Here is a 23,284-nt window from a genome sequence, read left to right as displayed (position 1 = left end):
TTATACATCGAAAAGATCGCAAAACAAGAACTTGTCCTGCAGCCTGTACAATCCTACAGCGAGTCCCCCAGCAAGTACCACTACATAGGATATTAATTCAAATAGTGCTTTACATTCTTTTTAAACATCTTTGCTGAAGCCAGGAATTCCACATCTGGTGAAGTTTGGTTGATGACAAATGGTACCTGAAAGGTTGATTTCTGTTTCTCGTAGTTAAAGTGATAGGTACTAATTTTCTATGTATTCTCAAATGGTACATTACGGACGGCCCATCAGGTAGAGTGGCATAAAGTTCGTTTTGGTGAATATATTGCAATAAACGATAGTAAAAAATATGATGTACTGGTAGAATAGTATATTTCTTGAATAAGGGTTCTGTAGGCAAATCCCACAGTCTGTTATAATAACCTTCAGGGACTCTAAGAGCTGCCTTTCTTTTTTTTTTTTGCAGAACAAGCAACCTATTTAAGTTTCCAAATGAAGTGGTTCCCCACACATGAATACAATATGATACTTTGGAAGAAAAAACAGCATAGTACACTGAAATTTTGAGCCATATAGCTATTAAATTAGTAATTTTATAAAGACATCCTATAGTTTTCCTCAAATCTTTTACTAAATTAAGATCATGCACATTCCTTGATAGGTTTTCATTAAACCAAACACCTAGAAACTTGTGATTGGAAATTTGTTTTATGATATTGTTTTTATATTTAATAATTACACTACATCGTTCAGTAGTATTGATCAGCCTAAATATTATGCGTGCAGTTTTAGTAAGATTCAAACTTAGCTTATTTGCCATCAACCAATTTCCCAACCTATTTAAATAATCATGGACCCTTATTTCTAATTTAGTTAAGGAACACTCAGTGAAAAAGGCATTGACTGGTGTTATCAGCATACATGACAAAATCTGGTGAGTCAGGAATATTAGTAATATTGTTAATATACACCATGAATAATAATGCGCCCTAAATTGATCCCTGGGGAACAACTTGTTGTATAACCATGTGAGCAGAAGAGCAGTGATTGACTCTTACAAACTGAAGCCTGTTGAACAAATAACTTCTTAATCAGTCAGGTGACCTTCTTGAAAGGGTGATCTTTGATTGCCAATATTTCCACTTCTGCTGAATGCATTGAAGTGTTTTCTGATGCCAAGTATTTCTGAAATAGTCTATCTTAACTTCAAATGGTTTTCACGGCTTCAACAAAGTGTTTCAGAGATCTTGTAAAAAGGTAGGGTAACCAACAAAAAACAACACATGTAGGCAACAAAGGCCCAGGTGACGCTTTTAATAAATATTATAGTGCATATAGAGCTTGTGGTCTTGTCTCGTCTTTAGTTCTGAAAGTCCATTTGAGTAAATCTGTATTTGTGTGATGCAGCGTATTTGAATATAACATGCAAAGCAAGAGAGTTTTCTTTCACCTACAAAACATGAATTAGGGCAAATGGATCTCCAACTGCATCAAGCTAGGAGTGACATGGAACAAATGTTTGGAGTCTTATTAACACTAAAATTGCCAATCCAGCTTTAAACCAAGGCCCTGTACTGCACTCTACTCTGAACAAAAAAAAAGTGCGGCATTTTTAACCACACACTTCATAACACACCATTTCAGATACACCAAGTTCGATACCTCAAAATGAAAGGGAAAATTGTCATCCACCCGAATGTAGCACGGAGCTACAAAGTAAACCCATACAGGTTTATCAGAAAGAGCGCTTCGCAGTTGAGTAAAAATTTGTCCTGGTCCGGGATTCGAACCTGGAACCAACGCCTTTGAGGGCCAGTCGCTCTACCATCTGAGCTAATCAGGAGGCTAGCAGATTGCAGCACGAGGGCAAATTAATCGACAGCTCAAAGGACATAGCCACTGAATATGGAAAATCAGTCATGCGGGATCCCACCTTTCTGGAGTGACCGCCCCAGAAAGGCGTTGGTCCCAGGTTCGAATTCCAGACTAGGACAAATTCTTCAACTACAAAGCTTTCTTTCTGATAAACTTGTATGGAATTCCTTTCTAGCTCCGTGCTACATTCGGGTGGATGACAATTTTCCCATTCATGAACCTTCTTCTACCTTGCAGGATTTCACAGAACTGATTTGCCATAGCTCAAAATGTTGATTTAAGCGTGAGAAGCTTAACACAAAACACACAGTAGCACTTATGACACGGAAGTGAATTTTCAGCTGTAGATGGCTCAGCAAGCCTATTACTAATTAATTACCATACTAACTCATCCAAATAACATTTCATTGTTACTCAGATACGAATGAACTCTCAATGGCCTAAATTAAAGGTGAATAAGTTCTTTTTTTTATTTTATTTTGGGTGAAATAGTGTTCGGCTTTGTGGGATTAATGTGTGAATGGTGGAGTTTCACTTATGTAGATAGATTCCCTCGTGATAAAGCTTTCTTCCTTGTTGCCAGTTACTAACTAAGCCGTTACTACAATAATAATTTTAACTTTTACATTTGAACTCCTAGTGTGTGGTAATGTGATCATGCACATGCTAGGAGGGCAGGGGGGGGGGGGAAGACATGGGTGAGCAGTAATGTGATTAAGCGCGTGCTGGGGGGCTCCTTCTTGCACCTTTTAAGTCGGATGGGAAAGGGGGGTGCACGCCGCTATGCTTTCTCCGGTTCGATCTCGGCTCCCTGTACATCCTTCCTCGTCAATTTTATGGCATGCAACATTACGGTTGGTAGCGTAGCTTCGAACTTCCCCTTTAACTCACGTTTGTCCAAAAATTTGTTCCACATTGCTTCCTAGGGCCCAATAAAGCTGTACCTTCAATTTGCCTATGGTAGCGGCTTTGATATGGTAGCGGTCTATGATATTGCATGTTGATATTGGCCAGCACTTGCACAATAACCGGACTTTAGCAAGTTTTTAGCACTGCGTGGTTGTTCACTAGCCTCACTCTTAGTGTCGCCCACCACACATAGCAGGTTAATATACACTGCACTAGTATGCCACATTGAGGGCTACGTATTTGCAGAATTTCAAACCCACCCACTCGTGGATTTTTCAGGCATTGAAGGGGGAAGCAAATTCATTACTTAGAAATAGCACCTAATAACCTCGTGCACAAAAATCCTGACTGTTGGCTCTGCACTCTGAAGCTGCTGCTCAGCAATAGCCATCATTGACATTTCAGAGCTCTGACTGATCATGTCCTCTTCCTGCATGAAAAACTCAACCGCTTGAGTGATGTCTGACCACAGGAAGTGCTTGTTTCTCTTTGTCACAGATCACAATTAGCCATAACTCACCCAGAAAACAAAGGATTTTGTCATATTTAAGAAGTTGGTGGTTTCCAAGTCAACGTGGTTGGCAGGTAAGGTGACTACAACAAAGATTTACCTCCTGTGTCAGAATGGAAGTGACTACCTTGAAATAATGCCCTAGATGTAAGATTTGTAAGATGTCGCAGTCTTCCGATTCACTTGTGAGCGAAAGTTTCCGCATATATACACGTATATGTATGTGACAGAGCAGCTTTTCCTTTCTCCTTGGCTCGACCTTCAAAGCAGCACAAGATGGAGGTACCCCATGTATCGTTGCCTTTTGGGTGAGAGAACCGATCAGTTCCACCATTATTTTGCCCCTTCTCACTTTATGCGCTGTCAGAGGTGGTCGAAACGCCTTTTACCTAGCAAAGTTCACGGTCGACTGCATATGTGAGATTCCGGAACTACGAGGCAAGAACCGTTTAGAAATCATTCTATAGTGTGTAACCCATTGCAATCAGTAAAACACATCTATTGCATCAATATTCACATCACATCAAACACATCAATATTCTAAATTATAACGTAAGAAAGACTGAGGAAGCAGTAATAAACGAACGCAGCTTGAGATCAGTGAGAAGAAAACTCGGCATAGGACAAGCCAAGATGTGTGCAATGAAAGATAAGCAGGGTAATATCATCAGCAATATTGAAGATATAGTGAAAACAGCGGAAGAATTCTATACTGACCTATACAATACCCAGAGCAGCCAGGATACCTCCCTTGAAAGTAGCAATGAACAGGTCACAGAGGCTCCTTCTATAACTTGCAAGGAAGTTAGAAGGGCCTTATAAGATATGAAACGAGGAAATGCGGCAGGAGAAGATGGAATAACAGTCGATTTAATCAAAGATGGAGGAGATATTATGCTTGAAAAGCTTGCAGCCCTTTATACAAAATGTCTCACGACTTCAAGGGTCCCAGAGAATTGGAAGAATGCCAACATTATACTAATCCACAAAAAGGGGGACGTTAAAGAATTGCAAAATTATAGGCCCATTAGCTTACTTCCAGTATTGTATATAATATTCACCAAGATAATTTCCAACAGAATAAGGGAAACACTTGACTTCAGTCAACCAAGGGAACAGGCTGGCTTCAGGAAGGGATACTGTAGAATGGATCGCATCCATGTAATTAATCAGGTAATCAAAAAATCTGTAGAGTAGAATCAGCCTCTCTACATGGCTTTCATAGATTACGAAAAGGCATTTGATTCAGTAGTAATACCAGCAGTCATAGAGGCATTACGTAATCAAGGAGCACAGGAGGCTTACGTAAATATCTTGGAAAATATCTACAAAGATTCCACAGCTACACTAATCCTGCACAAGAAAAGTAGGAAGATACCTATAAAGAAAGGGGTCGGACAAGGTGATACAATCTCTCCAATGCTATTCACTGCATGCTTGGTAGTATTCAAGCTATTAAATTGGAACAGCTTAGGAGTAAGGATCAACAGTGAATATCTCAGCAACCTTTGGTTTGCAGATGGCATTGTCCTGTTCAGCAACACTGGGGACGAGTTACAACAAATGATTGAGGACCTTAACAGAGAGAGTGCAAGAGTGGGGTTGAAGATTAATATGCAGAAAACAAAGATAACAATCAATAGCCTGGCAAGGAAACAAGATTTCAGGATCGCCAGTCAGCTTCTAGAATCTGCAAAGGAATACGTTTACCTAGGTCAATTACTCACAGGGGGCTTTGATCATGAGAAGGAAATTTACAGAAGAATAAAATTGGGTTGGAGTGCACACGGCCGACATACTCAGCTCCTGACTGGAAGCTTACCATTATCATTGAAAAGGAAGGTGTACAATCAGTGCACTCTACCAGTGCTGACATATGGGGCAGAAACTTGGAGACTGACAAAGAAGCTCGAAAACACGTTAAGGACCACGCAAAGAGCGATGGAACGAAGAACGTTAAGCATAACGTTAAGAGACGGGAATAGAGCAGTATGGATCAGAGAGCAAACGGGCGTAGCCGATATTCTAATTGACATCAAGAGAAGGAAATGGAGCTGGGCAGGGCATGTAATGCATAGGGCACCCATTCTCTAACCATAATGGTCCACCATTAGGGTTAGAGAATGGGTGCCAAGAAAAGGGAAACGCAGTCGAGGACAGCAAAAGAATAGGTGGGGTGATGAAATTCAGCAAGTGGCAGGCACAAGTTGGAATCGGTTAGCACGACATAGGGGTAATTGGAGATTAGAGGGAGATGCCTTCATCCTGCAATGGACTTAAAATAGGTTGATGACGATGATGATGATGATGATGAGTCGACAAAAGAGTTGAAGTTACGCACCTAGAGAGAGAGAGAATGCCAATGTTAAGGCCTATGGCAATTTTAAGCTTTGTGCTCTAATACCTATTGCACCCTGTACTTTGTAATTCCTTGTTCACATTTCATTTGCCTATGGCTGTACAGTTGGAACATATTAAAAAGGAAAACAAAGAGCTCTTTTCCTACATATCTCAGAAACCCGATAGGATAGGCACATGTGCCGTGGTGAAGATTACCACTGAGAAGAGGACACTCCTGTCCTTATAGAGCAGTTCTATGGCTTGAAGCTCCTGTGATCGTGCACCCATAAGAAAAATTCTAGTTTGTGAATGTACCTTGGTAACAGTTATTCTTGCTAGTACAACCCACTAAATATGCTGTGCGACCCCAAGAAAAGCAACAATACACGAAACAATAGAGCATTTTATGCATTTGTAATCTACTAAATGGCTTTTTTACGTACTTTTCATAGTATTCCAGAGGCAACCGGTTGATGAATAAGTCAGTGTAGGATTCAATAATGTTGCACAATCCAGTGATAATGCAGTTACATGCCATATTTGTGAATTCCAGTATATGCTGAAAGGGAGAAAAAAGGCTGTTAATTTTATTACCTATGCAAGTTACAATCTTGACAACACACCTGCTCAGCTTCTCAGCTCCTTGATGTTTATAATTGTCATAAAGAAATATGTACTTAGCTCTTAAATTTATTCCTTAAAAAGCTTAAAAAATAAACTAATTAAAAATATGCTTTCCAAACAACTTCTCACCAGTGTTGTGTCCCACAATTTTTAAACAAGCTGCAGAGCAATCTTGTAGGCAATGATGATATATTATTTTTGCATAAAACTTGTAAAGATATGCATCCTTGTTGACCCCTATAGCTTGTCTTCCTGTCCCCTTCTTTCACAAATTATGGTGGACAGATGGTAAACATGTTGCATAAATTTGTCACACTGGTACAGACTACTAAAAAAAATTAATGAGAATAACCATTTACATTAGTTCTAGTCTGCTCTCCTAATTATTAAATCTCAGTGTAGTGTAAAGTCAGTCATGTCACCTTTATTCATTAAAAGAAATGAATCACGATTTCAAAGCATGTGCACAAACTAATTACTGGCTGCAGGTATTGTGAGAATGGAAAAACAATCCCTTTGTCAAAGCTAATGGAATGAGGTAGCGTGGAAAACATGTAATTAAACATGGTAATGCATTCACTAAAGCTTTCGGGAGGAGAAATACTTTGTGCACTGAAGTGCAACATAGCCCCATTAATTAGCAGAGACAAGCAGAAGCCATGCTGTGGCTGTTGCAAGGATCAGCCACTCAATCGAATGGAAGATGCAATGGAAGAACAGCATTGGAGGAAAAGAACCCTTACAAAAGACCCTAGTATTGCATTTGAAACAAGGGATCATGGCCTCACAAAGTACAATTCTGCAGAATGTATAGAACAAATTTGCACAAAGCACATCACTGATTGGTTGTCAACCCACAAAAGCTATGCCAGAAATGGCAGCAAGTGCAATATACTACAAACAGAGTGTGGAATCTTTTGAAACTACACTGCTGGTACTTGCTCAATCCAGACAAACCTCAAAGGCCGCTGCTAAATTTTTGTGGCACCTGCATGATGGACTTCTTGCAAGATGCTGCCCCGTCACTTTGCGCATGTTATAAATTCAAGCTTCCCAATGTAGTGAAGTGGACAACATATAAAACTTTCTTCCAAGGGGTAAGCAAAAAATATGACTATCACAAACAATCCATCAAGCCTCAGTAAGCTGAAGCAGATTGCTGCAACAGAATGCAATGCATGTGCAGTTACAACTACACAACAAACAAAAGTATTTTTTTTCTCATGTGATACTATGACTCACCATGGGGAGATCAAGCAATGCATCTTTTCCATTTCTTTCTACTGTTCCTTGGGTAGTAGGGTCTACCAACATCTGCACCTGACGTTGCAATTCTTTGATGTCCTTGTCCAATGGGCGACGTGCACTGCAAATGTTCTTCTGTCAGAATGGACAATAATCTAGTGAAGTGAACAAAGTTTTGTGATGAGAAAGCATACTTTAGGAGGTAGTCAGTGCACAGAGAGCTTGTTGGCTCACGCAGCTGAAATAAAAGTTCCACAACGCCAGACAATTCTCTGCTGGTAACCTGCAAAGAAACAATTTGGTCAAAATTTTCATTCAGCTATATCACTAAATGTAGTTACCTCTGGTTGGTGGAACTTCTTTCGCAGACGCTCCCTGAGCACTTCTACAATAGCAGCACAGTCATCGTGTATTCCAGAAAATGACGGCATGTGCTTGTACTGCTTAAGCACTTTCTGAGCTTTTGTGTAGTATCTGCAAAGAAAACAATTCGTGCCTGCAGGCATTAACATACCGCCACAAGACTCTGTCAACAAGCATACGTTACTGCCTCCTCATAGGATTCATTCTCAATACAGGCTTTCAGTCGTGGTGGTAGTTCAAACAGCAGCTGAAGCTGAAATAGAAAAAATAAAAGCACGGCATGCTCCACACTATGAAAAAAACTAACTTCGTTAACTACCTTCTTCAGAAGAGAATGGGTGCTCGAGAGCTTGATCATTTGCTCTCTTCTTCCTTGCAATGTTCCAGCAATACTGCTGCTGAACTTCGCAATTGTCGCCATATTCGATGAAAGGTGGTCCATTTCTTCTTCCATCCTCTTAAAATCATTTTTCATCTGTTAAAATAAAATGAGTGGCCATCTAAGGCATGTAAGTTGGTAAAGTTAAATTCAAATATCCTAGAAATTTTGTTGTTACCTTGCGAATGGTATCTGTAGCGCTAATAAATTTGTTGTAGTTCTCGTACACGAGTGTCTGCATTTCCCCGTCCAGTGCTTGAATCTGCTTGTAAATCTCTTGTTCTTTATCCATCAAATCGGTCAGTGTACACTCTTTCAACAGCTACAGAGAGAAACAAACCTACGTATAGAGCTCATGCGCATCAAGTGACGTCCATATATATAGTCCTAATATCATACTGGAGAAAAATTAGCAACGTATGTTGAAGGTGTTACCTTGTTAAGGTACAAGTCAGGGTTGAAATCTGATCCGTTGATGTCGTACGGGTTAAACCCAGCATCAGCAGCTTCTGCTGAGCCCTGGTAAAACTGTTTTAACATTTTTCTCTGATTTTTTTTCCGCAGCATTTCTTTCTCGTCTCCTGAAATATAGAGGACGTACGGAGCTCGTACAAACAGTAGCCACATGCAATATATCAAGACTGCATTACCAATTACAAACTTGTATTCGCTCAGTAGAGGTTTAGATAGAAAGCAACTATCGTCTGCATTCGTGTTCAAGCTGACAATATCATTTGATTTTTAAAGAAACAAATAAATGACCGAATTAAGAAAAACATCGCATCATTAGACAAGAAAGTTAGGCGCTCATCACAAGCACGAGAACGAGTCTGTAGGATAGTATAAGTCGATATGTACGCGTTCGCCAAATTGGCTCGAAACCGTACCTGTCAATTCCTTCGCCATTGTTGTGATCACATGGTCATGACCGTCATGACATCACGCGCGCAGCGCGCCACCACACAACTTACACGTCTACACTTTCAGTAACGCTTTCAAAAATATTACGAGTACCATGCATCTGAACCAGTGAAACGCCACTTTCGTCATTTAACATAAAATGCATTCAACGGCTCTATGACTTGAGCCGAGATATGACACGAGGCTCCGCTCACGTACAGGGACATGTATCAAACAAATATTCGAAAAAAGATGTTGCGGGTAACGCTGCGTTGTCCTTGCTCAAATTTCGCAGAAAGATAGCATTTTGGAGTCTACGCCGTTCAATGTAACACTTACTTGACTGATTTTTAACGAAAAAAATGCAAAGTTGCCTTCACTTTCTATTAGCCCCGAGAACGACCTAGAGGGGCGCTGCGAGCGCCGCTCGCGTGACGTCAGGGCACGGACTCGCGCCTGTCGTCTGCTGCAGTTCGGGCGGTGTCCGGACGCCTTCTGCCGTGTTTCCGTTTGTTCACTCTCGTTGCCAATGCTTGTATACTTATGACGGGCCTCTCAAATATATATTTTACGAAGTCTTCGTTCGCGAAAATGTAATCAAGGAGTTTATTTCCTAGACGACAATATATTTCTCGAAGGCAACGCTATAGTGCCACCCGAGGGAGCTCAGACCAGCCCATTACGGGTTTTTCATGCGCGGATCTACACTTTCCAGTGGTAGCTCATGTGCATAATAAAAGCATAGACGAAAAAGCACAGCACATAAGAATATAGTTAAGATTCCATACCCACCATGATGCAATATGCGTGTCACAAATAAACGCTGACTATATATATGACTTCTATAACGTTTATCTTAATTTTAACCCGCTAAAATATGTTTGCTCACGACGAATAGTTCACGGCATAATATCGAATTTTCTATTTCTTCACAGAAACCCTCGGCAATAACACGAGGACTTAACTACCACTGCAGTTTAGATTCGGCCTGCACCACTTGCGTTTCTAACTGGTTCTCAAAATTAGGCCGTTCTTCACCGGTTAAATTTAAGTGGCGGTAACTTGAAGCAAGGCCGATTGCGGTTTACAGCTGTTTGCAGCACATAGAAAGGAATGTATCAATATTTATTCCCTATCTGTGCTACACGTTCAACTCACTTGAGCAATTTACTGGTGTTTTTCTTGCTTGAGAAACAGGCGAATCTGTTTGGAGAACTGACAGAGGCTGCTGCGGTCAAATATTTGAGTGAAATATGCCTTTTGGACCGGTTAGCTGCAGCCAGCAAGAAGCCTAAGGCCCATTCATTAGTAGTGTTGCACATATTCAAGATATCATTGCATGTTCCCCAGTGGAGGTCAAGTGTTCATGTGAGACTTAATTGTGGTGTCTTCTTTAAGAGGCGGGTACGCGAGGTTTTTTTTTATGCGTTGACGAAGCAAATAGTTCGTGTAATTAAACAACGCAGGATCGAGACATGTTGAGCCAGGATGCAGTGGAGGCAGTGTATAGGCAGCACTACGTACAGTGCCTCGATCGAGTATGCTACAGACATTGTAATTGGAGCTGTAAAGAGCTACTTCATGGTTTCAATTCGAAGTTGTAGTGAAATGCTGGGTTTCGCGAACAAAGCGCGCCTCGATCGCCATAACGACAGTCGGTTGTTTCGCTGCGGGAGGGGTGTGCCATGCATACCGTCGATAAAAGATATATAGTGAGGGCCACTATGACACATATCATCGCTTGCAGGCGATTGCATGGTTCTCGATCTTAACCACGAAATTTTCTTTCATGCGATTGCTGTTATGGTGTTCGTGAAGTGTGTGTGTGTGTGTGTGTGTGTGTGTGCGCGCGCGCGTATATATATATATATATATATATATATATATATATATATATATATATATATATATATATATATATATATATATATATATATATATACTATACACGATGCGCCGTCGTGTTAACAGCCAATGCGCGTTTCTGGGTGCCTATTTCAGAGAACGGTGAAAGTAGTACCAAACTTCTTTACACAAAATGCGCGCCTATCTCTTCCATTTAGGCCTTAATACAGTTGCCACATTTGACTAAAACAACTCACCAGAGTGATAAGAATTATGATGAAAGCTTCGCTGGGCAGTGTCCTTCTAACAAGGATTTATAATGTTGACACCAAATATCAAGGTATTTCTTCCATGTAAAATGCTATGTCTCGCATACTTCAGTAATAAGGGAATGTTAAGTGTTTAGAGGAGCATCATACATACCTTCGCGTGTTGAACTTGCAGACGTTCTTTATTAAGCAAAATTTGTGAACAGACAGGGTGCATATATGCATTGCAAGACCAGTAGACCCCTTCAGCACTACATAGCTTGCGATATCCAAGTCGCAAATTTTCATGACTCACGCAGTTTCAAAGAAGAAACTGCGGTCCACGCATGGCACCAGAAATAATCCGAAATAACCTTCTGGAAGTACGGCTCAAGCCGCCAATACCAAGAAAACGAGCGCGCGCGGCAGCCGACCGAGCGGGAGCGAGTGGCGTCCTGACCGTGACGACACTTACGAGAGGGGCGCCACTCCAAATTCTCGCCGCTAATGCTCAATTATATATGCTCTACCCCCAAGCCTTGCGATTACCGATCCCAGAGGCAGTACACTGAAAGGCGTGGTTAGGACATGAAACTCTATGGTTAGGACGATCCCGATAGCCATAGAGTTTAATAACGGTGCCTAGTGAAGTTGCCTGCACAGGGTGGCACCCCTCCCTTAAAATTTTTTATTCGGCCTGCCGGCCTCCCAAAGCTCCCTGTCCCCATTCTCTTCCCCTCCCCGTCTCCGATCAAATGCCGCCGCGAAACGTATTTCTGGCTACGCCGCTGCCAGTGTCACATGGCCACTTTCGATCGCGATCGAACTCTATCCAGATCGAAGTTCTCGAATCCAATTGGCTCCCTCTTGCAGCTTGCTCAGAGGAGACAATCGCGATCGAAGTTTCTTTATTCTATGCCTCAAGGCACGAAGTGTGTCCTCGCCAGGGCTTAAACGTGATAGCCATTACACAGTTCAAAACTGACTTCAGCGTCGCTCAGAGATACAGCAAGGTTGAGAGGCATGGAGGAAGGAAATGTATAGGAGGGAGCATTACTACAGCATTAAGTCACGCAGCCAGTCTTGGCAAGCGAACGCTCCGTGAGGCCAGAATTGTGGCCCAGCATGTCTCCTCTTGCGTCGAGATCACGGAGCAAGAATGGAGATTTATTTCTGAGACGTTTAGTTCCCAGTAGCTACGCCAGTTGTTTTTATTCGGTGCGCACTTATTCAGCTGCCCTGTCGTGGCTCCGGCTGCAGAGCGGGAACACTAAAACCAGCCACGCACGTTGACCTGCGATCACGTGTTGGGCCACCAGGTTTAGCTTCAATCGCGTTGGGGTATGCTTCCTCCTACCTTTTTCCGTCCTCCATGCTCAGAGGTATGTCGTGGGGTGAGAGCGACTATGATATAACAATGGATATAGTAGCTGGCATAGGTAGCTGTAGCTGTGGCCGAGTGTGACGTAGAGAGACACGCGACAGGAGGTGCAGTGGCGGCTGTGTGGCCAGGGGCACAGCATTGCATAATGCTTTCCACCATACATTAATTGCTGTTTGAAGGTTGTTGTAATAAAGCAATACCTCGATCTGCTTAGCATAATGTATGTGTGTGTACAAGGCCATACACCAAGTAACCACGGATATTCGTGGGACGTCCACCATAAGTCCCAACGTCCATCCATCCGGATATCCAACACGGACGTCCATGGGACATACAGGAGAAGTCCATATCCTGTTTGGATGTCCTAAGAACATCCGAACGGGATGTCCATGGGACATCCCGTTTTGAACGTCCGCTGGCTGTCCATAAATAGGCATGTCCAGGATATATACACTAGTTAACATAATTATCTAAACTAACACAAAAATATTGCCGGAAATTTGTCTGTTCATATTATGTTTGCTTGTTTTTATTCTCTGTCAGACACAGTCCATCCTTGTTGAAAGCAAAATAAATATCTTTCCAATTTGATATAAATTCTGCCCACTTTAACATCGTAGTATTAAAATAAAGGCTTTTTTTTATCAGTGGGTCATACAAAATTGGAGTTTGCTTTAAAAAGATGCTTGTGTATGACTAGCAGAATATATAAGCACCCATTTGAAGCCACTTATTTGACCTAGAGCCAAGCACTAAAGTTATCTCTCATTATGAAAAGGTCCTGTCCTCCGAACATGCAACTGGGACTTATGCTGCTATGTCAGTTCAGGTGTATCATTCAAACAGGAAGTAAAACACATTGTTGGGCTAGTTTGTGCATTGGATTAAGAAGAAACGAGGGCACTAAAGAGCGGCACAAAATAAGTTTACACTGATGAAGTGTTCTTTTCAATCTTTCTTTAAGAGGCACAAACATAGTAAAGACAGCTGCGATAGTAATAAGCCAGGACTACAAAGAGATCAGCAGCGCGTCAATGAAGGACTGCTCGGTAACGGAAGCTGAGGAAATAGCCGTAGCTCTAGCGGCAGTGGAGGGCTACCGATCCGAAAGGTCTTTAACAATACTCACCGACTCGCAAACTACGTGTCGGAATTACATGAACGGCAGAATAGGACGCAGAGCGCTTCACATCCTCCGCTCCTGCAGGGCTAACAACAAAGTCAGGCATACAATTTTCTGGGTACCGGGACATGCTGGAATAGAAGGGAACCTAAGGGCGGACAAGGCAGCTCGAGAGCACACAAACCGAGCGGCCACAAGCACCGACCCTGAGGAACCCATACCAGTCAACCCAAGCTACTCAGACATTTTGAATTACTATAAGGGGGTCCGAATCAAATACCCTCCACCCCACAACAGCCTAAATCAGCATGAAGCAACCTCTTGGAGGAGGCTGCAGACAGGAACATATCCAAACCTAAACACACTAAGCAAGATGTTTCCCACCCAGTATAGAGACATTTGCCCCTGGTGCGGCGCCAAGCCCACCTTATATCACATTACATGGGAATGCGTTCAGAATCAACAATTCCTTCAAATAAAAGACCCGAGTGCGGAGCAGTGGGAGAGGGTGCTCTCCAGCAGCGACCCGAAAGTCCAGCATGGACTAGTAAGGCACGCTCGCCGAGTAGCCACCCTCAGTGGTGCCCTGGAATAGGGGCGTCGACCCTGCGCAGATGGGGAAGAAGACCGTGAAGACGGCCGACCGCATCTGCCACCGCTAATTTCTAACCAATTAGAGCAAATAAAGTTTTTCCTCCTCCTCCTCTTTAAGGTAAGTGTTACGAAAAACAAAACAGAAAAATATTAAGACCAAACTTCACTTTAAAATGTCATGCCAGGACCTCAGCACCAGCATGTATTAGTACAAGGTTCTGGGTTTCTAAGTATTTTCTCAATTTAGGGCCATTCTAATGGAGCAAGAAAGTGCTCTTAAAGCTTGCTAGATTGAGCCATTTGTTTCTTTGGAATACAACGTAGGTTTTATTTACTGGTCAACATTTAAGCTTACTCAAGTAGGCAACATCTGTACTATGGAAAATAAAGTAAAATATTAATTGTTCTGCATTTTTAAAGGGCCAGTCACCAGGTCCCGTAGCAAATTTCGATTATACACTGGAAACTGTAAAGCAGTCTAAGAAGCATTTTACCGCAATAATTTTTCAAGTCTGTGCGTTGTTGGAGAGAGAGAGAGAGAGTAAACTTTAATGACGACCAGCAGTTCAGTTGGCTGGGCCTAGGCCTCCCACGATGGGACGTCGAGGTCTTGCCTCTTCGCCGCTTCGTAGGCCTGCTGGGTCGCCCAGAGTTGGTCGTCGAGATGGGAGCTGCGCAGGGCGGCGTGCCATCTCGACGAGAGGGTCACGGGATTAAGGTCTTGGTATTGATCTTTGCACTCCCATAGCATGTGGGGGAGTGTTGCCGATTCAGTTTTACAGACCTTGCACGTCTGGCTCGGGTAGATGTCGGGGTATATAGTGTGATAGCGTGTGAGGGAGGGGTATGTATTCGTCTGTAACAGGCGAAGGGTGGTTGCCTGTGCCCTGTTTAACTTGCGGTGAGGGGTGGGGAAGGTTCTTCTTGCGAGGTAAAACGACTTTACAAGGTCGTTGTATCTTGTAAGGCGGTCGCGTCCTGCGGGTGCACCTGCACCGTCTCCGGCACGGTTGACTAGTCCTCGTGCTACGGAGTGTGTAACCTCGTTGAGGTTGGTGAGGTGCAGAAGGACAACGCCGGCGTGTGCTGGGATCCAGACGAGGGTGATTTGATTTTCAGGCGAATGCGGGGCTTGTCGTAAGATACGGAGTGATTGATGAGAAATACGACCTTTGATGTAGTTGTTGACAGCTGCGCGAGAATCACTCAGTATGGTGCGACAGGCTGGGTCAAGAGTGGCCAGGGCGATGGCCACTTCCTCGGCCGTCTCGGCATTTTTGGTAATGATGCTGGCAGCATGTCGGAGCAAGCCGCCTACTGTGGTAACCGCCGCAAAGCGCCGTCCATCTTGGTACTCAGCTGCGTCGACAAAGGTGACGCCCGCGGTGTTGGCGTAAGCTTTGATGAGGGAAGTAGCTCGTGCCTTCCTGCGTTCTTTGTTGTAGTCTGGGTGCATGTTTTTCGGAATAGGGTCAGCGTGTATCCATTGCTGAATGTCGCGTGGTATTGGGTGTTTGTCTCCATGTTGACGGTGGTAGGTGATATTAAGCTTGTTTAGAATGCTGCGGCCCGTTTCCGTGAGAGTAAGCCGCTCTAGTTGAGATCGACGTTGGGCCTCGATTAACTCGTCCAGCGTGTTGTGGATACCTAATTGTAGTAGAAGTTCCGTGCTGGTGTGGTTGGGTAGTCCTAAGGCCTGCTTATAGGCTCCTCTAATGATGATGTCCAGTTTAGTCTTTTCAGCTTTGTACCAGTTGAGAAAGGGTGCAACATAAGTAATGTGACAGACGATAAAAGATTGGACAAGGCGGATGAGGCTTTCTTCCTTCATACCCCCTCGCCGGTTGGTCACTCGTTTCAGGAGTCTGGATGGAGATGCAATAAATTAACTGTCCTGTTACCATGCCGGCAGGACGTGAGTGTCACTGTCAATAGACACTTTCCCTGTGCCTCTAGCAGCGTTCCCAATTGGTGCGCCTTCCCAACCTTCTCCCTTACCAGAGCGAAGGGGCCTACCGCAGCATTGAGCCTTGCCTCGTTTCTTGCAGCGTTGCGCCTTCCGCATTGAATGATTGGTCACAGTGAGTGACGAAGCACATTCTGCGAATAGGCATGTGCGCATGTCACCGTGACTCTGTGCCTGGGAGTGGGCTGCCCCAAAAGTGGAGCACGGTGTTTGGTTTCAAATTTCAGCTGTTTTCATGGCATGCAGTGCCATTATACTTGGCAGACATGATCGTCAGTGTGCCAAGTATATGCTACGTTTGTTTGTTAAAGATGGCCAAATCTGAGGGGCAAATTAAGAGATTTAAAGAATTAGATCACCAACCTTTAAAGTACTGATTTAAACACTAAACTATCAATGAAAAAGTTGTAGATGTATGGAAAAATATCAAAACAATTCCTTTCCATAAAGATAAACCATGAGAGATCTGTGAGAGACCTGCAAAAATCAGCGCTTGTCCTTGCCATCCTGTCTCCGTCCGTGTCTTTCTTTTTTGTGATGCCGCCTTTTCAAATATGTACCAACATGCCCAATTCGCCACATTAGTAACTAGGCGCTTACAAGCAACCACAGCTGTGTTATCATACAAGTTTTGAATGGAGTATCTGTGTTGCACAGAGTCTGAACATATGAATAGACCGCAAGCAAAAGTGGTGGTTCCGAAACGACAGCCGCAGCAGTCAACTTGGATGCATCGTCATCTGCTGCCAAAACCTCTTCACTGCTAATGCAGTCTCTCGGCAGCAAAAATAAAAACAACTGTCATATCAACTATTTATTGCTATATCCCATGGCCCCATTTGCTCCATCAGACAAGTTATCATGGCAAAAGTGGAAGCCAAGACCACTGTCTCCGGTTCACCTCCATTGGTCACAGCCTGTTCATATATCCTGTCTGCATACAGCATGAATCATTAATTCAAAGCATGCTTGAGGGCACTAAAAAAATTAATTCTGCGGTTTTACATGCCAAAACCAAGATACGATTGTGAGGCACGCCATAGTGAGGAACTTCGGGTTAAATCTGATCACCTAGGGTTCGTTATGTGCACGTGCATGCAATGCACGGTACATGGGCGTTTTTGCATTTCACCCCCGTCAAATTGCGGCCGCTGCAGCCGGGGTTTGATCCTACGCCCTCGGGCTCAGCAGCATAATGCCAAAGCCACTATGCCACCACAGCAGGTTGTTTGAGGGCACTACGTTGCTGCACAGATGCATCTAGTCACGTCCACTTTTTCATGTCTCACATGCTTTCTATGAAGCCCCGAAAATTTAATATCTCAGCGGCTATCAAGGAAAGAAATTATTTGGATATTGCTCAATATGCTCTACATTTTCATCTGAAGGTTTCGAATTTAAAGCAATATTTAGAGTTGGCAAATTTTTATTGCTCTCAAGTTTGTAATATAGTATACCTTGAGTCACCGAAGAGGGCAGTAACAATAGTGAGTTGGTTGCATTTGTGTAATATACACCTTGTTTTAAAGCAAAACTTTTTTTGCTTCTCTTTCCCCTTTGCAGATTGGCTGCAGGTGTCTTGCCAATTATACAACATGGGCACTGGATATGTGCCACTGGGTAAGTGCGCAAATAAACAGCTTCGGCCATTGGATATATACAAGTGGGCATGAGTCACTACGTATGTCAGAATAGACAACTTCGGCAGCTGGATATATGCAACTGGGCATGCAGCATTGAATAGACTCTTGGGCAATCCTGAAGAATGGTGACATACCACTGGTCAGGTGCCTGAGTAGACAAGCATAACAAGAGGAAAGTGAAGAGTTGGCAAAAAAGAAATTTTAGAAGTCAGCTACAGAGAAGTGAAGAAGGAAAAGGATGGTGCTGCAATGGCTGGATGTGGCCTTGTAGAGGCATGCTAGCAATTTTCCACCTGAGCATCTCCTTTTAAGGTGTGGAGACATGCAGGTATAGGTATCAACAGATTATCACAGCATACAGATGTAGAACTCTACCACTTGCCCAGGTTTACCCCATATCCAATGAGACTATCAACTGCATTTATGGATTGGTGATGTTTATCATTACTTGTTAAACTTCACCACTTGTTGAATATGTCGCTATTTTAAAAAAAAATTTGTGAAGCACCTCTCCAGAAAATTCAGTGTCCTTGTGGAAAGATCAATTCCTCCACGGCAGTACACACAGCCACCTTATGGTTTAGTTCATCAAGGAGAATGTTGTGCTCTTCTATATATACTGGGCACTCTAGCAAGTAATGTTTTATATAACCATGATATTGCTTAGCGGAATGGCACCAAGTAAGAAGAAAACTACAGAAAAACATGAGGAAGATACAGACAAAGGCACAAGAAAGGTGCTTATACAAGGGCGAATCACAAAGTCTTTGCCCCTATTTTTTATTAGCAAAATTATGGCTCTAAATCCATAGTGAACATATCTATTCCCAGTGATGAACCTGTCTTCGACTGATCCTGCCTTATCTGCTGGTAGCTCTGCGTCATGGCACTGCAGTCAGTTGCTGAAGATGGCGGTTGGGCTTCACACGTCCTTGGCGTATGAGCAGTGAAGTGTGATTCATTTTCTATGGAGCAAGGGACGAACGCCCATTGGGATCCGCAGGGAAATGCAGCCCACGTATGGTAAAAGGTGTCTCGCTTTGAGAAATGTGAGGTGGCGGTGTTAGTTCACAAAATTCTGTGAAGACTTGCACAACAATGAGCATTCGGAAATGCCGCATGCGTCGCCAACCACCAAGCTTCGGTCATTTCACTGGGAGTGTATGGACCACCCATCATACAGTCCAGATCTCGCCCCCAGTGATTTCTATGTTTTTGGTCCGCTGAAGAAGTTCCTGGCACGACAGCGATTGAAATGCAACAACGAAGCCGGTGGTTCCACAGACAGTCGGACAATTTCTATGACGGGGGCATCTCAAATTTAGTGCTGCGATGGGACAAATGTCTGAACCGGTGTGGGTACTATGTAGAATATAGCATAAGGTATGCAGAATAGTATGTATACCATATAGACTCGAGTAAGCGCCATAACACTTTTCACAAGATGCACAAGATGCCTGAACCTTTTGGTCCCGATGGTGCTGGCGCAGCCTTGACTTTTACACGCCCCAGATCCAAAGGATGCACCACTGCATCAGAGGTCAACGTGCAGCTCTCGCCATTTAGTAGCGCTTGCTTCTCCATTAGATTTTTTTTTTTTTCAAATTTCGGGCTGCCAAGTTGGAGGGTGTGGCTCTTACACGAGTCTATACAGTATTTGTAATTACCTGCATGCCCGAAGAAGTTTTTGACCAGGTCTAAATCTAGTACATGTACACGGCCCAATAAAGACTCCCAGGGCTAAACCTAGTACACATAAATACCCAAAATAGTGGCCAGATTGATAGCCGTCACCATAATGAATGTACTGATTAGTGGCGCAAGCCGTCACTGTAGCACAATTGACAGTGCAACACATGCGTAATGTGTAGGTTGTGGGTTTGGCTCCCACTGGCAGCAAGTTATCTTTTCATCCACTTTCATTTTCCTTTTCTTCATTAATCTCTATATTTCAAACCCAGCAAACTTACTCAATGCTTTCCTTGGCTTGGGAGTGGAGTTGCTTGGCGCAGTAATTGACTCATGGCTGCCGAATCTGGATCTTTTTATTGCGCAATTATAGGGACCAATCAAGGCAAATTTTCACCATTATCGCCACCATGATATTTCGTATAAAGTTCAGGTGCGATAAGATCCTATCATGCCTCATGCGTAGTATGCTGTGGGTGGGAGGGAAAATGTGTGAGGGTGATCTAAGAAGGAAGGTGGCTTGGCGAGTGCAGTCTTCCTGCGTGCACAATGTTGGAGGTCACAGGATCAAGCATGTGCTAGGGGGTGCAGGCGGGTGCGTCTCCTCCACTAGCTTGGCTGTCTATGCATGGCTGTCCACACAGCCCACACGCCCTTGTCTTGGAGGTAACGTCCGGTGGGTGCAAAGCTTGGGCGAGCCAAGATGGGTGATGGCTTCGTGTGTGCTGTATTTTTGGAAGCCTAGTGCTGGAGATTGCGTAATCTCAAGTTTCGGAGATGCATTGAAAATGTTCGCTCGTTTCTATTTATACTCTTCATCATGCCAGCATTTTGACAGCAAGTGTTCTCTGTTATCGAGTGAAATCTGTCCAAGATTGCCTGTGCACACGTGACATCACGCTATTAATTTGATTACTAAGCGAATGTTTACTGCAACTTATACAGCCGATAAAACTGCTAACTTTGCTTCATGCAGTTGTCTAATATTTTGCTAATGCTGCTCAGCAGGTTATAATGCTTGCTGCCAGGTTTACCGATGTAAAGTTTCAACGAGATCACGACATTAGAAATGTGGACACAGACAACCATTCAAGTAGTATGTTCAATGCATAGTGTCCACATGCATAACTATACCAGTTCTCATTTTTACATGATCTACATGGTGCACCTATTTGATTATGAGAATTTCAAGTAGATGCTGTGAAGTGTTATTTATGTCTATGATGCCGAAAATGTGCTGAAATTTCATTTGAAAACACTTTTGCAGCCTTGACACACTTTCAAGGATTAAACAGGCAGTCATCTTATTTTTGCATGGCTTTAAATGAAAAAGTGGGGAAAAAATTCTTCACCAAAAAAAGAAAAGACTCCACATATACATTTTTTAAACTACCGTATAGACTCGTGTAAGGGTCGCACCCCGAATTTCGCAACCCAAAATTTAAGGGAAAAAATTTCAAGGGAGAAGCAAGCGCATTTGGTACCCTGATGCCGTGTGTGCATTGGCAGATTTTCGTTTGCTTCGTACTTCTGCATGCCGCTACTTGATGGCAATATCTGCGCGTTGACCTCTGATGTGATGTGCAGAAGTCAAGGCTGTGCCGGCACCATTTCCAAGAAAAGGATCGGTCCTGTGTAAGGGCCGCACCTTTCCAAAATTGTGAAAAAAAAAAAAGAACATTTGGCTGTGTCATTCAATTAATGACAGCAGAGATTCATTATTGGGACAGAGAGCCAAAATTCAAGAACAACCGCATTTATTTTGCTGAGGAAACAGGCCTGTAAGTGCATATTCCGAGACAGTACTGCAGATATACACAAAATAAAATAAACTTAAGGCAACCTAATTTCTCGTTGGCAATAATTCATGTAATAGATGGAGTTGGGTGCAAACAAAACATCAGGATCCGTATTGCCAAAGTAAACAAGCTCCTACACAATGCATGCACTTGTCTTTTCTTTCTAAAAAGGAAAGGGTGTTCTAAAAATAATTTAAAATGCACACAAAAGGAAAATAACCATAAAGACACAAATTAGTGACAATGGACAGCACTCAGCAATTCATAACAGGCTCTCCAGCCTGACAACAAAAGCACCTACCCCAAGAAGCAAAACAGTACTGATGAGAGAAGTCGCACATCCCCCATCCCAAAAACGCTCTCTTCAGGCGACAAAAGTAAGAGAGCACTACAACAGCAGCTTAAATTGTCTTCAAATATTTACAGTGCAGGTGAAGTACTGTACAGATGAGAAAATAGAAACAAAATATGTCATTACATAAAAGGAGACAACGATCATTGCCACAAGGCGGCCAGTGATGACCCTGGATGGTGCACAAAGGTCCCAGGCAACAGGCCTCACTTATCCACTCTGCTGCGCGCCCTAGTGCGCTCACCCCCACGTGCCATGGCAGGTTCGGGTTCCCACGAAGCGCAGATTGCTGAAAAACACAGAGCAGATATTGCTCTTGGTTTAAACTCTACAATATTTACGAAGATACATGTTTCATAATGCTAACAGTTCCAGAGTTGTAGTGCGCTTACACATGTCAGCACTATCTATCAATGCTGTGGAAAAGGAGAAAAGCACTACAGAACTCCATGACATGCTCACTGCTTTCAATTTTTTACATTATGTTGTAAGTATACATTTTGTCCCCAATATTTTTTTTTGCTTTTCAGACAGCTGAAATAAATATTTACCGAAACATCCCGAAGACGTGGACCCTGCAGTGGTCAATTTCACAATAAGCCCATTTCATTCACCTGTAGCGCTTGAGCTAGTTCAGGAAGTGCTGCACCTAGCTATTTGTTTTACCAGTGCAATATGACATTGTCTGCATGTCACTATTCATTTGGCAGGCTTCGTGCAAACCAAGTTCACAGCATTCCCTGCACTTGCAGGAGTGCCGTGCCTGTTGTGTACAAGCATGAAAATGGCACTGAACTGCAAGAAACTAGGTCACAATGTGCAGGATAAATTCAACAGACCCTATTTCAGCATTCATGACAATACCAAAACTTGTGCATGGCCATTCAAGGTGTTTGAAGCTGTGGAGTTGCATGCCACTAGGTAGCTGTGCAATGTTTTAGCACAAAAGTGTGCACTCACTGAATATGTGCGCATGCAAAAGAAAGTACAGTACTGCAGTCTCATGCCCAGTTTTTCGTGCTGCACATCAGTTGTGCACCAACTAGATAAGCCTTAAAGGCCTATATCACTATACATAAAATCCACTGTGATAGCCGCATTTTATTCTGGATAAAGTAACGATACAACTGTGCATGAACACCAGCACGGTTTTAAAAACAACAGCTAAACATTTAAAAACAACACATCGGACACACTTGCTTTATATCCTACATATAGCGTTCTGCTTCCCTAATTAATCTGATAAAATCGAAAAAACACTTGCTGTAAGAAAATTTATTCAGATTTATTTGAAAAAACATCGAATTTTGAAGCCCTCAGTTGTCATCACGTGAAAAAAGTGTCAGAATGTGAAGGCGTTCTTCATGACAACACGCCCACAAAGCTGGAGTTCCTAAAACAAAAAAAATCAGTACCCTTCCACTCTGTGAAGAAGGATGACCAGCAAAGCTGTGTAGATGGGCCCCTTGACGGCGAACTGCACCTCTGCCACAGGTCGGCCCGGCATTGC

The 23,284-nt window shown here is 43.0% G+C and overlaps 2 protein-coding genes across 11 annotated transcripts in view; both read right to left on the bottom strand.

Annotated features, from left to right (window-relative positions):
- Nucleotides 1-9,264, bottom strand: part of Vps51 (vacuolar protein sorting 51) — a 55,499-nt gene extending 46,235 nt beyond the window's left edge. Inside the window, exons 1-9 of one of the 2 annotated variants that reach the window (XM_075676970.1) lie at nucleotides 9,119-9,264; nucleotides 8,667-8,812; nucleotides 8,410-8,553; nucleotides 8,172-8,327; nucleotides 8,032-8,105; nucleotides 7,831-7,963; nucleotides 7,684-7,772; nucleotides 7,487-7,610; nucleotides 6,064-6,179 (exon numbers count right to left, since the gene is read on the bottom strand). In XM_075676970.1, coding sequence (XP_075533085.1) covers nucleotides 6,064-6,179; nucleotides 7,487-7,610; nucleotides 7,684-7,772; nucleotides 7,831-7,963; nucleotides 8,032-8,105; nucleotides 8,172-8,327; nucleotides 8,410-8,553; nucleotides 8,667-8,812; nucleotides 9,119-9,137 — 1,001 coding nt within the window. In that variant the 5' untranslated portion in view covers nucleotides 9,138-9,264. Of the gene's footprint in view, nucleotides 1-6,063; nucleotides 6,180-7,486; nucleotides 7,611-7,683; nucleotides 7,773-7,830; nucleotides 7,964-8,031; nucleotides 8,106-8,171; nucleotides 8,328-8,409; nucleotides 8,554-8,666; nucleotides 8,813-8,881; nucleotides 9,062-9,118 lie in introns of those variants that run through there. The other variant, XM_075676971.1, reaches the window with a different exon arrangement.
- A 12,099-nt stretch (nucleotides 9,265-21,363) lies between these two features.
- LOC142566078 (uncharacterized) overlaps nucleotides 21,364-23,284 on the bottom strand; it is a 47,055-nt gene continuing 45,134 nt past the window's right edge. For all 9 annotated transcript variants that reach the window (XM_075676825.1, XM_075676823.1, XM_075676821.1 and 6 more), the window contains one exon: nucleotides 21,364-22,063. In XM_075676825.1, coding sequence (XP_075532940.1) covers nucleotides 21,981-22,063 — 83 coding nt within the window. In that variant the 3' untranslated portion in view covers nucleotides 21,364-21,980. The remainder of the gene's footprint in view (nucleotides 22,064-23,284) is intronic.

This window comes from Dermacentor variabilis, unplaced genomic scaffold (assembly GCF_050947875.1).
Source record: "Dermacentor variabilis isolate Ectoservices unplaced genomic scaffold, ASM5094787v1 scaffold_12, whole genome shotgun sequence".
Lineage (NCBI taxonomy): Eukaryota > Metazoa > Arthropoda > Arachnida > Ixodida > Ixodidae > Dermacentor > Dermacentor variabilis.
This window is presented reverse-complemented; position numbering and strand designations above follow the sequence as displayed.